The sequence below is a fragment of the Artemia sp. Qi Xiang Cuo genome, chromosome 11, assembly GCF_049724085.1.
Source record: "Artemia sp. Qi Xiang Cuo chromosome 11, ASM4972408v1, whole genome shotgun sequence".
NCBI classification, from domain to species: Eukaryota; Metazoa; Arthropoda; class Branchiopoda; order Anostraca; family Artemiidae; genus Artemia; species Artemia sp. Qi Xiang Cuo.
The window spans coordinates 47,420,900-47,436,274 of NC_142804.1; the positions used below are offsets into that span (position 1 = coordinate 47,420,900).

General features: G+C 36.3%; 1 protein-coding gene across 2 annotated transcripts in view; it reads left to right on the forward strand.

Annotated features, from left to right (window-relative positions):
* The window catches only part of LOC148947057 (protein zyg-11 homolog), a 67,138-nt gene that overhangs the window by 33,589 nt on the left and 18,174 nt on the right, over nucleotides 1-15,375 (forward strand). For both annotated transcript variants that reach the window (XM_089096849.1, XM_089096848.1), the window contains exons 6-8: nucleotides 10,745-10,894; nucleotides 13,213-13,399; nucleotides 15,077-15,206. In XM_089096849.1, coding sequence (XP_088952975.1) covers nucleotides 10,745-10,894; nucleotides 13,213-13,399; nucleotides 15,077-15,206 — 467 coding nt within the window. The remainder of the gene's footprint in view (nucleotides 1-10,744; nucleotides 10,895-13,212; nucleotides 13,400-15,076; nucleotides 15,207-15,375) is intronic.

Genomic DNA, 15,375 nt, shown 5'->3' on the forward strand with positions numbered 1-15,375 from the left:
GTGGGAGGACTCATTGGAACGTAAATTAAAAGTTCTAGCGCCATTTTTAAGTGACCAAAAAAATGGAGGGCAACTAGGCCCCCTCCCACGCTCATTTTTTTCCCAAAGTCATCTGATCAAAATTTTAAGATAGCCATTTTGTTCAGCATGGTTAAAAATATGATAAATATGTCGTTTAGAATGACTTAATCCCCCGAAGTCCCTGGGGGGAGGGCTGAAAGTTATGAACTTTGCCCAATGTTAACATATAGTATTGGTTATTAGGAAGTATACAGACGTTTTCAGGGGGGATTTTTCCTGTTAGTAGGGGGTGGGTGGGTTGGGGGTTACGTGGGAGTATCTTTCCATGGAGGAATTTTTCATGGGGGAAGGGATATTGCTAAGAAGGGGGCGCCGGAATTCTCAGCATTATTTAAAAAAAAATCAGAAATTAAATATAAAAAAAATAAGTTTTTCAACTGAAAGTAAGGAGCAACATCAAAACTTAAAACGAACAGAAAATATTACGTGTATGATTGAGTTCACCCCCTAGTCAGTACCTCGGTCTTTAAGCCAAAGATTTTTTAGTGCATAAGAGCTATTTATTCTAAATAACGGCCTTTGTGATTAAGGGGTTATTTTTAAAGATTTGGAACAAAATTCGAACTTTAGCTTAAAAAGCGAGGTATTGACTAGTAGACGAGCCCCTTTAATAAATGCATTAAAATATATGAATATAGAAGTTCGTTACGTAAGTTAATTCGTAAGTTACGTATACTTATTACTAATAAAAACGTTCGTAAAAAAAATTAAACAAGTTTTGAGAAAGCCATTTAACCAAATAAAAGTAAAATTAATATGCAAATTTTGTTTTAATTATTCATGTACGGTGAGCCAAAATCAAAACCTGCATTAATTCAAAAACGTTCAAAAATTAAATAAAAGAAACAAGTTTTTTTTAACTGAAAGTAAGGAACGACGTTAAAACTTAAAACGAACAGAAATTATTCCGTATATCAAAGGGGCTGTCCCCTCCTCAACGCCTTGCTCTTTACGCTAAAGTTTCTTTTCCTCACAGATCTTATTTTTTTAAACAATAAAGAAACTTTAGCATGAAGATTGAGGCATCGACGATGGGACAGCCCCTTTCATTTGCGAACTAATTTCTTGTTCGTTTTAAGTTTTAACGTCGTTCCTTACTTTCAGTTAAAAAAACTTGTTTTTTTTTATTTAATAGTTTGTCAACGATTGAGCTCCATCTTTGGCGGTCCATGCTCCTTTCCTGTGTGATTTCGAACAAGTTCTTGTCCCACCGTCGGCCAAAGCGGCGAAATCCCCCTTTGGGTTCGAGGTCAGCTTTGACGCAGGCAAGTCACGTTTTGCGTTGTCGCCATTGGCGTTTCATCCAGCCGGGGAGAGGCTGGCAGTGAAGGGCTTTTTTGGTCAGAGCCCTGGAACAAGACAGCCATCTGGCTCCACCTTTGCTCTAATCGTACTGAAAACCAGGATTTTCTAGGATTTTCCTTTTGTTTGCTACAAAGCAGAATTCATGTGCGGTGTTTTACCAGTGTTTCCAAACCAAACCAGAAAAACACTATGGGGAAACTAATTCGGTAAATTTGACGATGCTTTTCGTCTGTCAAAATTCAGCACAAGACAATCTGTTCATTTTCTTTTTGTCAAGACGACCTTATTTCAAACCAGGCTAATATCCCCAAGGTTTAAGTGCTATTAGCCTATGATGACATTCTATGAAGACAGTCTGGGAGATTTTCATCATGGCTTTGGACCAAAAATTGAATTTCATGTTTCCTTTACATAATTAAGTAATGAAAGTGATTATTTAAATCAAAAGTAATAAGGGTTCTTTGGAAATTTCTAACGGTATAAATATAACAATATAGGATAATTTGTCTTTCTAAAAAAATGTTCTTTTAGGTAAGTCAATTAACTCATAAGCCAGTTTGAAGCATTTATCTTGAATATGTTCAGCAATAACCATGTTAGAGCATAAATTAGATTGTTAGCCATTCAATGATACATATATATATATATATATATATATATATATATATATATATATATATATATATATATATATATATATATATATATATATATATATATATATATATATATATATATATATATATATATATATATATATATATATATATATATATTTTTTTCCAATTCCTTCCCTATTTGGTAACAAGATGTTAGGGTTATATTCGTATATAATTTTTCTCACTCAGTCACTGTGTTATTGTTTTTTTTTTTTTTTACCCAGTTTGCCGTATTTCTGCGCATTTCTTTTGCCACAACAATCAGAAAATTGCTATAGTTTCGTGATGATATTTTATTTTCCCTTTTTTTCTGCTGATTTTTCACACACGGCCCTTATTTTCAAACTTCGCGCCCACTGAGTTCTGAAACTGCATGACGATTCATGGAGATCTTTTTCATTAAAAAAATGAGTTTTTGGATTTGCCTAATTTTTAAGACGTAGACCTATTTTGTTGTATAAGTTTTCACTGAACCAGTTTATTGAATCAGATTTATTTTTGCTGTCCATGGTACTTGAAGTTGTGTGTTTCAATAACAGATTATCACCAATGGTGTCTTGTCGGGCCATAAACAAATAAAACAGAGTTGTTGACGCAAAAAAGCAAATTTTACAAGTGTAAAAGAATATTTGTGTAAAATTTATCTATCATGAGCCGTAACGGGCCAAGCTCATACTTTGATTTGAAACGACCACACAAACATAGGACACAAAATTAAATACGGCCACGCCAAGAGAAATGTAATTCAAACGGATATGTAGGAGACAAATTAAATAAAACATTTGGAAATTATGACAAATCATCTTCAAACGGTAAAAAAGTATCCTCAAAAAAAAAAAAAACATTATAAAAATATCAATACTTCTTTGTTAGATAGGGATCCCAAGCCTGAGTTTATTGAAAAGGCGCCCCTGAAAGTTTTTTGCCTGTATTTCATTGTTTCACTGTCTCTTTTGACTGTTGCATAGACTCACCTGGTATTACTGTTCTTAATTATCTAGAATAACAGTTGCAAAGACTTGTTCTATATTGTCAGGTAATCGACCGTGCTTTGCAAATGTCTCCAGACACAAACTCCCCCGGCCTTAATGAAAAGTAGTTGAATTAAAAAAAAATCCTTTTAGAGTTTTAACAGGTGTTTGATCAAGAAAGAGAGAGAGCCTAGATAGGAAAGATAATCATTTAAATAAGTACGAAGAGCTATAACCTTAAGGCTTTTCAGACTGATTTAAAGAGTATAATGTTCAAACAGTTTTCATGCTTGGGTATTTTCTTGCTCATTAAAAAATTCTCAAGAAAAGGTCTATCATTTGGGGATCTTCAAGCAAGAATTTCTCAACGTACTCTGGCGTACGAGTCTGACCTCTCGATTTTAATATGGATTTGTAGTAAATTTGGTAATTACAATTTAAAATAGTAGCAAGACAAACTGCTTAAATGATGGTTAGCAACCACGCTTTGTAGCAAAAATTATTTCCAATACAACTCTGATGCTTCCAAGCTCCATAATATCCATGTCAAAAATAATTAAGACTGTGAAAGACTAAACGACTACAATAATCACTTTAGCCAAGCTCTACTTTTAATTTTGAATGAAAGGTTTCCTGTTGTCTTTGATTTTTGGAATGAAGATTTAAGCTTTTTTCTTAATTTTTGGTTATAGTGGCAAAAATATGATTGAAAAAACATCAACTATGAGCACATCCTCCCTCAGTTTTTGAATAAGCGGCTGCATCTCGTCAAATCGAAAACCGATTTTGAAACTGCTAAAGCTATAAAATATGAAGATTGCTAAATATGGCCTTGGTACATAAACTACATCATAGACCATAAGGCGCAAAGTATAACTCAACTAAACATAGCTGGATTAATGTTGCCGTATTTGAGCCTGGGAATTGGAAGTTCTAGTGCCCTTTTTAGGAGTCAGAAGTGATTGGATAGAAGTAAGATGCGCTTTTTATAAGAAGTTATGTTTTTTGGTGTTACTAATCAGAGCCACCTCCTTGGTCAATCTTTCAAACATAGAAATGAGTGATTCCGTAAAGACGTTTGAGGATCCTCTATAGGAGGACAACTGCGGCAGGGCGTAAGATCCAGATCAATGAACAACGACCTCTGCAAACGGCTGCCTCGACCCTTTCTGGGTACGTGCAAGACTGGGGACCTTGCGGTCAACTCTTTTCCCACTTGAGGAGTGGCACCCCTCGAGGAAATTATAGCCTAGTAAACGACACAGCATTCGCACGGGATTATGATTAATGGATAATTCTTCTGAGATTGGTCTGTTTTGACGGGCGTTTTCGGGCTGAAAAACTTCTTTCTAGCTAATTTATCTACTATGGGTTGCCTCCTCGTATTAGCATAATATTTGTAGGTATGAATATATAATGCGTTGGAGGTAATAGGCTTGAGACTGTGTGCAGGATTTCGACTCTTGTTGATAGAAGAACATGGCTAGGTGCTGAAAACCATGTTGCCAACAAGATGGACCCAGGATTGCACAACCTTACCTTAGATCTTAGATCCGTCTGTGCCTCCTGAGGCACCCAGGGGATAAAGGAAGAGTCACAAATCTACCTTCCTATTTGCTGCTACAATAATATCCTCCCATACCGGTTGAACGGAGGTGTGCAGGTCTCTAGATCTCTTTGGTAGGTCCGGCGCAGTGTGTTTCCGGGTCTTCCCCGGATGTGAGCTCCTGGTGGTTGCCAGTGTAAAGCGGCTTTTGGGACTCTATGGTCATCTGTACGTAGGACATGGCCCAAATATATCCACCTTCTGACTCTGATGATGTCGGCTATTAGAGGTTGTTGCGTCATTTCATGGATGGACTGGTTTGTCACCTTCTGTGACCAATGGATGTTCAATATTCTACGAAGACACGAGTTTTCAAAAGCTAAGACTCTTCTCTCTTGTTCTGGATTCAAGTGCCATGTTTCTGCTGCGTAGAGTAGTATTGGTATAACATTGCTGTTGAAAAGCCTTAGCTTTAGGTGCAGAGAAAATCTTTGAGATCTCCATACTTGACGTAGTTTGTTGAAGGCGCCAATTTGCCTGTCCTATTCTGATGAGTATTTCTTTCACTATCGAGCCGGTGTTCTCAATGATACTTCCCAGATATTTGAACTGGACAACTTATTCAACATTTTGGTCACCACATTTAATGGACAGGGGAGAGTCACTAGTCGCCATGCATTTGGTTTTCTCAGCATTCACCCGTAGGCCAAGATGGTTTGCCTTTACCGTGACATAGTCAAGCAATTCTTGAAGCTCAGAAACTGAGCTTTCAGAAACTCATATCCCAGGGGTAGGAAGCATGAAATTAGGTGATGTAGAATTTTTTTTACTCAGGCAGGAAGGATGGGGTACATAGACAAAGAGTAGGTCTCATGATGAATAAGGAAGATGCTAAGTCTTGTTTAGGCTGGGAAGGTATTAATAATAGAATACTAATTGCTCATTTTATGACTGAAAAGCTCAGGGTATCAGTTACAGTAGTATATACCCCTGTAGGACCGACTGACGGAGATACTAGCGACTCAGATGAATTTTACTTGCAGTTACAGGAGCAAATAGACAAGGTCCCAGGTAGAAATGTAGGGTCTTTACTAGGAGATTTTAACGCCCATGTTGGTAGAAATAGGGATAGATGGTATCCTAGCCTAGGTAAATTTGGTGTAAGAAAAGCAAACAGTAATGGCTACGTACTTTTGCAATTTTGTAGGTACAACAATCTAGTTATAACCAATACGGTGTTCTTTCATAAAATGGCCCATAAATTAACATGGTATTCACGTGTTGGTAAGACAGCAAACCTAATTGATTATGTTATAGTAAACAAAAGACTGGCAGGATCAATGCAAGATACTAGGGTATATAGGAGTGCTGTTATTGATGTTAAAAGTAAAGATTACCATCTAGTAGTATCTAGGGTTAATTTAAAGCTGAAATTTGAAAGGGTAACTACCTCCCAGGAAGTTATGATGTTGGTAGACTCCAGGATGAAAATTTGAGAGAAACTTTCCAGGAACAGTTGAATACTAACCTTGAGAGTTCAAAATTTGACAATGTGGAAGATGGTTGGAATAATTTTAGAAAAACAATGTGTAAAATTGCTGATGGTGTCTTAGGGAAGAAAGTTAAGACTGCAGCTAGGAATATTAGTGAAAAGGCTTTATGTTTAATAGAGTGTAGAAGGGGCTTGTACCAGAATTATCTGAGTGATAGATCATATGAAAACAAAAAAGGAATATAAAGAAAGTGGAGAAAACATTAAAATATGAACTAAGGAGGTGTGAAGTGGAGGCCATGGATAAAATTGCCGAGGATCTGGAAGATGCAGCTAGACGGCATATTAGTAAAATATTGTGCTGGTATGTTAATAAATTGAGAGGAAGTTATCAATGTGGACTTGTCCCAGTTAAAGATAGGAACGGTGCCGCAATTAGTGATAAGGAAAGACTTACAGAGAGATGGGCAGAACATTTTGAGAATGTGCTAAACCGAGATAGAGTGGCAGGAAAAGATATAGAGGAAAATGAAAAAGTTTGTGATACCTAGGATGTGAAGGAAAATTTGTCTTGTGAGGAAGAATTAGCGACAGTACTGAAAGTATTAAAAAATAATAAGGCCCCAGGCGCTGATAATGTGGTAAATGAATTTTTTAATTATGGTGGCTCTGAGGTTAGAAATAAGTCACTGAAGATTGTGAATATGATTTTTGAAAAGGGGAAGTACCTAACGATTTTAGAAAACCTCAATTCACCCACTGTATAAGAAAGGTGATAAGAGTGAGTGTAGTAATTATTGAGGCATTAGTCTAGTCTCTGTAGGTAGCAAATTACTTAGTAATATGATACTTTTTAGACTGAGAGATGCTGTAGACAAGGTTTTAAGAGAAGAACAGTGCGGTTTTAGAAAAGGTAGAAGATGTTTGACTAAATTTTTCACTTTTAGGTTAATAATTGAGAAGTGCCTGAGTTGTCAAACACCATTGGTAGTAAGTTTTATAGATTATGAGCAAGCGTTCGATTCTGTTGAAAGAAGAGCTTTAGCAAAGGTCTTATCCTTGTATGGTATACCAGACAAATTGATTATGTTGTAGTAAACCGAAGACTGGCAGGATCAATACAAGATACTAGGGTATATAGGAGTGCTGTTATTGATGTTAAAAGTAAAGATCACCATCTAGTAGTGTCAAGGGTTAATTTAAAGCTGAAATATCGGAAGGGTAACTACCTCCCGGGAAGTAATGAAGTTGGTAGACTCCAGGATGAGAATTTGAGAGAAACTTTCCAGGAACAGTTGAATACTAAACTTGAGAGTTTAGAATTTGATAATGTGGAAGATGGTTGGAATAATTTTAGAAAAATAATTTGTGAAGTTGCTGAAGGTGTATTAGGGAAGAAAGCTAGAACTGCAGCTAAGAATATTAGTGAAAAAGCTTTATGTTTAACAGAAAGGAGAAAGGACTTGTACCAGAACTATGTGTGTGATAGATCATATGAAAAAAAAAGGAATGTAAAGAAAGTCAAGAAAGCATTAAAATATAAACTAAGGAGGTGTAAGGTGGATGCCAGGGATAAATTTGCTAAGCATCTGGAAGATGCCGCTAGACGGCATAATAGAAAAATTTTGTACTGCCACGTTAACAAATTGAGAGGGAGTCGTCAATCCGGACTGGGTCCAGTTAAAGATAGGAATGGGGTTGCAATTAGTGGTAAGGAAAAAAACTAAAGAGAGATGGGCCGAACATTTTGAGAATTTGCTTAACCGAGATAGAGTTGCAGGAAAAACTATAGAGGGAAATGAAAAAGTTTGTGATACCTTGGATGTGAAGGAAGATTTGTTTTGTGAGGAGGAATTAGCAACAGTAATAAAAGGATTAAAAAATAATAAGCCTCCAGGTGCTGATAGGGTGGTAAATGAGTTTCTTAAATATGGTGGCTCTGAGGTTAGAAATAAGTTACTAAAGATTATGAATATGATTTTTGAAAAAGGGGAAGTACCTAACGATTTTAGGAAACCCTTAATTAATCCACTTTATAAGAAAGGTGATAAAAATGAGTGTGGTAATTATCGAGTCATTAGTCTGGTCTCTGTAGGCAGTAAATTACTTAGTAATATGATACTTTTTAGACTGAGAGATGCCGTAGACAAAGTTTTAAGAGATGAGCAGTGTGGTTTTAGAAAAGGTAGAGAATGTGTCGACCAAATTTTCACTCTTAGGCTAATAATTGAGAAGTGCCTGAGTTTTCAAACACCTTTGGTCCTCAGTTTTATAGATTATGAGCAAGCGTTCAATTCTGTTGACAGAAGAGCTTTAGTAAAGGTTTTATCCTTGTATGGTATACCAGACAAATACATTAAAGTGATTAGTGCTATGTCCGAGAATAACACTGCTGCGGTTAAGGTAGGAAATGAGGTTAGCAGCTGGTTTTGTATTAAATCAGAAGTTAAGCAGGGTTATGTTCTATCCCCCCTTGTATGGATTATTTTGATGGACTTTGTTTTAAGGAGCACAGGAAAGGCAATGGGAGACCACGGAATCAAATAGGGAGGAAAAAGTCTCCTGGACTTGGATTATGCTTATGATTTATGCATCCTAGATGAAAGTGTGAGAAAAACGAATGAAGTCTTGGAGGTTTTATGAGTTCAGGGTGCTAGAATTGGTTGGAAAATTAGTGTTAGGAAGACAAAGTTACTAAGGCTAGGAGTAAGTGAAGATGAAAAGGTCACGTGGGGCAATGAAAAGACTGATCAGGTGGGCAGCTTCACTTACCTTGGTAGTATTATTAGTAAAGATGGTGGGAGCAGTGAAGATGTTAAATATAGAATAGCCAAGGCTCAGGGTGTTTCTTCACAGTTAAAAAAAAAAGTCTAGAAGAATAGGAATATAAGTCTGCAAACCAAGATTAGTATATTAGAAGCTACAGTGATGACAGTGGTCAAATATGGCTCTGAAGCATGGATGCTCCGAAAAGCGGATGAAGATTTGCTAGATGTTTTCCAGAGAAATTGCTTAAGGATTGTTCTGGGTACCAGGCTGACTGACCGTATTTCAAACAATAGGCTCTACGAAAAATGTGGTTCAATACCGCTCTATAGGGCTATGATGCAAGAAAGTTTGAGGTGGCTAGGGCACGTTGTGCGGATGAAGGATGACAGATTGCCGAAGATTGTTCTTTTGGGGCAACCATTTAGGGCTAAACGGATAGCAAGTCTTCCCTGTCTGGGGTCGTAAGACGTCATAAATAAAGATTTAAAGGAAATGGGAACTTCATGGGCTGGTGTAAAAAGGGATGATTTTAATCGATTGGGATGGAGTACGAGCGCGCGTAGTTGTGCTGGCCTCAGGCGGCTTGATGCCGCGGTGAGTTGTTGGTAGTAGTAGTAGTAGTAGTGGTTAAGGTAAGAAATGAGGTTAGTAGCTGGTTTTTTATTAAATCAGGAGTTAAGCAGGATTGTGTTCTATCCCCATTTGTATGGATCATTTTGATGGACTTGATGTTTTAAGGAGCACAGGAAAGGCAATGGGAGACCATGGAATCAAATGAAGAGGAAAAACTCTCTTGGACTTAGATTATGCTGATGATTTAAGCATCCTAGATGAAATTGTGAGCAAAATGAATAAACTTTTAGAGGTTTTGCAAGTTTAGGGTGCTCAAATAGGTTTGAGAATTAAGGTTAAGAAGACTAAGTCACTAAGGCTAGGAATAAGTGAAGATGAAAAGATGACGCTGGGTAACGAAGAGATTGATCAGGGGTGGGCAGCTTCACTTACCTTGGTAGTATTGTTAGTAAAGACGGTGGGAACAGTGAAGATGTTAAAAGTAGAATAGATAAGGCTCGGGGTGTTTTTTTTTTACAGTTAAAAAAAAGTTTGGAAGAATGGGAAGATAAGCCTGCAAACCAAGGTTAGAATATTAGAAGCTACAGTGATGACAGTGGTCAAATATGGCTCTGAAGCTTGGACGCTCCGAAAAGCGGATAAAGATTTGCTAGATGTTTTCCAGAGAAATTGCCTACGGATCGTTCTGGGTACCCGGCTGACTGACCGCATATCAAACAAAAGGTTGTGCGAAAAATGTGGTTCAATCCCGCTTTCTAAGGCTATAATGAAAGAAAGGCTGAGGTGGCTAGGGCACGTTGTGCGGATGAAGGATGACAGATTGCCGAAGAGTGTCCTTTTTGGCCAGCTATATAGGGCTAAACGGAAAGCAGGTCGTCCTCGTCTGGGGTGGGGGGACGTCATAAAGAAAGTTTTAAAGGAAATGGGAACTTCATGAGAGGGTGTAAAGAGGGAGCCTTTGAATATATTGGGATGGAGGAGGAGTGTTCGTAGCTGTGTGGGCCTCAGGCGCCTTGGTGCTGTGGTGAGTTGTTACTAGTAGTAGTAGTAGTAAAGACATTGGCCGCTTTACTATTGAAATCGCGCTGTAGATAAATGGAAAGCCCTACCGGAATAAGTTACGACGTTCCCTTCCATCCAGCCTTTAAGTAGAGGCTGGGTAGATTTTACAGTTAAAAATATTGAACATCTGTGAATTTAGAGGCATTTGCCTTATGTCTCAATATATCATTATTATAATATCTCTCGGAAAAGTCAAGTTTTCAATTTTGCAACTGGAAGTTTTTCAGAAGTCTTTACTTTGTGAATGTAGCTTTTAACTTCTTTTTTTCTTTATTTTTGGTATTAGCGGCAAAAATATCGACCGAAGAAACATCTCGGCTTGGAGCACAGCCTCAATATATGAAGAAATTATTGCAGATTGTCAAGTCTAAAACTGACTCCGAAGTTGCTGATATTACACTGAAGTTCACGCTCAGTGCCCTATGGAATCTAACAGGTGCTCTTCTGATTTACTATTTTGCATATAATGATTCTCTAATACTTGTTTGCTTGAATTTCATCAAGTATATATATATATATATATATATATATATATATATATATATATATATATATATATATATATATATATATATATATATATATATATATATATATATATATATATATATATATATATATATATATATATATAAACCGTTTGTTTTGATAGAATATGTTTAACCGACCCTTAGTTAGTCAGCTTTGTAGCAGCTGGAATTAATCCCTCCTCCCTGTATTGCCTCTCACTCCATTCTCCAGGATTCACCAAAGAACCCAGGAAACTTCGTAGGATTTCTTTTGACCTCCCTCGCCCTCCTCTTAAAGTAGGACCATATGTGAGCACAGAATTAATAATGATGGACACGATTGGAACTTGACCTCCCCAATTGGTATTTTTGCTGATCCATCCTTGTAATAGTGCCACTTTTGAACTTCTGGGGAGGGAGTAGGTGCCTCATTAACCACCCCCTGGTCTGTTGCTCCGAGGTTTCAGGACCTGTTTACTCCTATATTTTTAAAAGCACAAGAGGATCGAGAAATAACGTATTTGACGAATACGTCAGTCGTACGATCAAGGATAAAAGTTGTGTAAGAAAAAATAATACTTTATTGATAAACGACAATCACAAGCTGTTTAAATCCAAACCAGAATCACAAGTATAAAGCGAATCAATATTTGGTAATAAAACGAGAAAAAATAGAAACCATTAATAACTAGAAAAATAGCATGGGTCAAAGAGCAAAAACGGAAAATCGATGCTTGAAAAAAAAATCTGGGTCACAAAGGGGCAAAAATTAAAAAAAAATGCATGTATAACAAGTGACAACACGCGTTATCTATTATGACAACACACTGAAACTGAAACAGAAACAGAAGAGCCTTATTTAGTTGGCGACAGATATTAAGAATTATTAAGGTGCTCCAAGATAACACTCTTTCGAAACTTTTTGGTAACAGCATAAATCTACGAATAAGTTGAAACTGTTGTGAAGGCTCAGCGGGAGATACGTGGTCAAGTGTTGACGTGAAAATTAGTAAAATGCTCTCAGTGGGGGTATTGGAAATGGAGGACTTAGCAAAACTCAAGAAAAGAGTAGTCCTCCTTTCTTGGGAAGTGGTAAGGCGTGCAGACTTAACGAGGAAAGAGAGTGGGATTTTACCGAGCTTCTGAATGATCCTGAGCGAGTCCTTTCGGACCTACTCAATTTTTGTGGTAAGTTCACTGGTAAGATGTGGATGCCAGACCAGGCATGTATGTTCCAATGACGGCATGACAAAGGATATGTAAACACGGAGTGAATGCATCCTTGGGCAACAATTATGCGTCGAAGAAGGAGAAGAGATGAAGATCTCAGAGATACTTTAATTGGGTAGTATATTAAAAAAGCAATAATATAGGAATATATGAATAAAAGAAAAAAAAATTAGAATAAACAGTTTAATTTGGGACAGGGTTGAGGATTGTGCTATACGATTGTTTTGTTTTTGTTGTGTTTTTAAGTTCTTAGAGGTTTGTTTTAAGAAAAACCGTGTTTTCTTGCCAATACTTAGATTGTGGATTTTGAACTTTCTTATGCAAGTTCCCCTTCGTAGGCTCAGGCCTAAAGACCTTATATTACGAGACGTCAAATAACGCTATTTTAGGAACTTTTCACGCGTCTTTTCATTTAGATAGAAATCAGAATACCCTCTATTATAGCTTTTGACTATTCTATTGTGGTGTTTCTTAGAAAACACGGCTTCATTCATCATCAAATCGTCAAAACCCTACTTTAGCTAAACTTGCCATAATAAAAAATACCCTGAATAAAACCAGTGGTGGTTCTCGCGCTCGGGGCAGAATCTTGATTAGTTTCCCACAAGTCAACCACAAGATTTTCAGGCCAAATATTAACAGAATTTTCGTTTATGAATCAAATAATTTTCAATTTATTAATCAATTAATTTTTAGTTTTTTTAATTTATCATTTAAATATTTAATTATCTGAATTTAATTGTTTTAATTATCATTATTTTCATTTATTTTTATTAATTAATTGATATTCTACTAATTATTTCTAGTTATTAACTGCACCCTCTGCTTAATGGAAAAAAAAATCACAAATTCGAAAGTGATTATAACCGTTAGACTATATCCTTAAAATTTTGCACCCCTAAAATTTCTGCGCCCGGGGCAAGTGCCCCCCCCCCCCTTTTCCCTCCCCTAAAACCGCCTCTGAATAGTATAGAAGATCTACCAATAAAGCTCATAACATTTGTATTGCTAATAGATGAATCTCCAATTACTTGTGAGAAATTTCTCCAGCATAATGGAATGGCCCAGTTTCTAACGGTCCTCGAGACATTTAAGCACGAAGCAAGTGTTGAAACGAAGGTCCTTGGGCTGATGAACAATATTGCTGAAGTCCCAGAGCTGAGGCAAAATTTAATGGTTGATGATTTCCTTGTTGTTTTGAAGTAAGTTTTACTGTCATTATTTTTCTTTATAACCTCCAGTAAAATGATAAATTTTATACAAAGTGGCCTTCTCCCCCCTACTCTTATAAAGTTCATTCTTTTAACGTGAATAACTGTGCTGTTAAAATTTAATGCCATTTCTTCCATCTATGACAAAACAGTGATTACATTTTAGACATTTCACTACTTTCACGCCTAAAGACCCATATCTGACATTATACATTATACTGAGATCATTGCCAAAAACCCGTTGCCAAGCTGTTCTCAAAGGGACGATCAGCAGTGTTTCTTTACTAAAACTAAGATTCTCTTGGTGTACTTTTCCCGGCTGATTTTTTTTTATTTATTTATTTTTTTTTTAAAGAACTTATTAAAGTGTTTTTGGCAATTTTCTCGGAAGTATAAATTGTCAGATCCGACTTCTAGGTGTGATAGCTATGATTTCCTAGTTTTTTCTACTTTTTATCTTTAATATCAACTCAGCTTTTTGGTATTGATCGTTTGAAATATGGTGGAAGAAACGGGCTAATTTGGTACGAATAATTCTGCGTTTTATCTACAGGTGTTATATTTTCTCGGAAGTATAAATTGTCAGATCCGACTTTTAGGTGTGATAGATATGATTTACTAGTTTTTTCTACTTTTTTATCTTTAATATCAACTCAGCTTTTGGGTATTGATCGTTTGAAATATGGTGGAGGAAACGGGCTAATTCGGTACGAATAATTCTGTGTTTTATCTACAGGTGTTATATGTCTCGTTTCGTGAAAAAAAACACGCATCTGTGTGAATCCATGGCTGAAACGATGCTCACGACGAATGAAATTACAACTGGAAGTTTAAATTCTTCAGCAAGTGAAGAAACAAAACAAATAAATGGCTAATTTTTCCAACAATGGTACGGAACAAGCAAAAAGAAACTTTCAAACATTTCGATACTATGCTTGACAATAGTAATCATTGAACATATCAAACAATAATAAATTTAAAAGTACCCTAAAATGAAATATGTCACTTATTTTATTAAAACAAAACATGTCCATCTATTGCTGCAGCTACGAAACCTGACTCTATGCAATCTATATAATCATAAATACTCACTTGCCTTTAGGCTTCAGATACCCGTCACATATCGTCACATGATTGTTTTCAGATTAGTAGTCGGCTGAGAGTTTCCAACATTGCCAATTCTGTAAGCAGGGATGAGTGTGCTAAACTCTCTTTTAGTGGTTTTGCTTTGTTATTCCTGTTTATGTTTATTATTTTTCTTTTTTGTGCTCTTTTTCTAGTTCTTATCCTTACTTATGTTTTGTTGATAAGAAATTTCCTTTATGCTGAAAAAAAAAATCATGTAATAAGAGCTGATTCACTAGTACCATTAATCATCTTCAATATGGCTGAAATGCCCCTGCGGAAATAATTATAATATACTGAAATATTATATTTCCGCATATTATAATTATAGGTGGCATTATAGATGGCAGGATGCGGAAATAACTGCGGAAAAACGTGTTAAACACACATTGTTGTCATTTCAAGCTTCCTTTTTGGACCTTTTTACTGCTCCTAATACTAGAGGTTTTGCATCCTGTAGGAGATATTGCGCATTTATATCTAATTAGGCTCTATTTAATTTCCTGTCTTCTTTGTTCCTATGTACTAATTGACTTCTTTCAGGCGACTCCTTCACAGTACTCAAATTGATGTTAGTTACTTTGCGGCCGGAATTATATCTCATCTGGGTAGCAGTGGAGCTGATGCCTGGATTGCAGAAAGTGTGTCAAGATCAGCTCTTCTTGATGAGCTCGTAAGTTGGACTATTTGGTTTTGTTTATTCTTATAAAATGATTTTGTTGGGCATCTGTATTTTACTTGGAGCATTGGGGAGAAAAAAATTATGTAATAGAATAGAAATGGTTTGAATATGATTTTAGAATCAGCAAAACTGCTTTATTAAATTCACATTTGACTCGAAA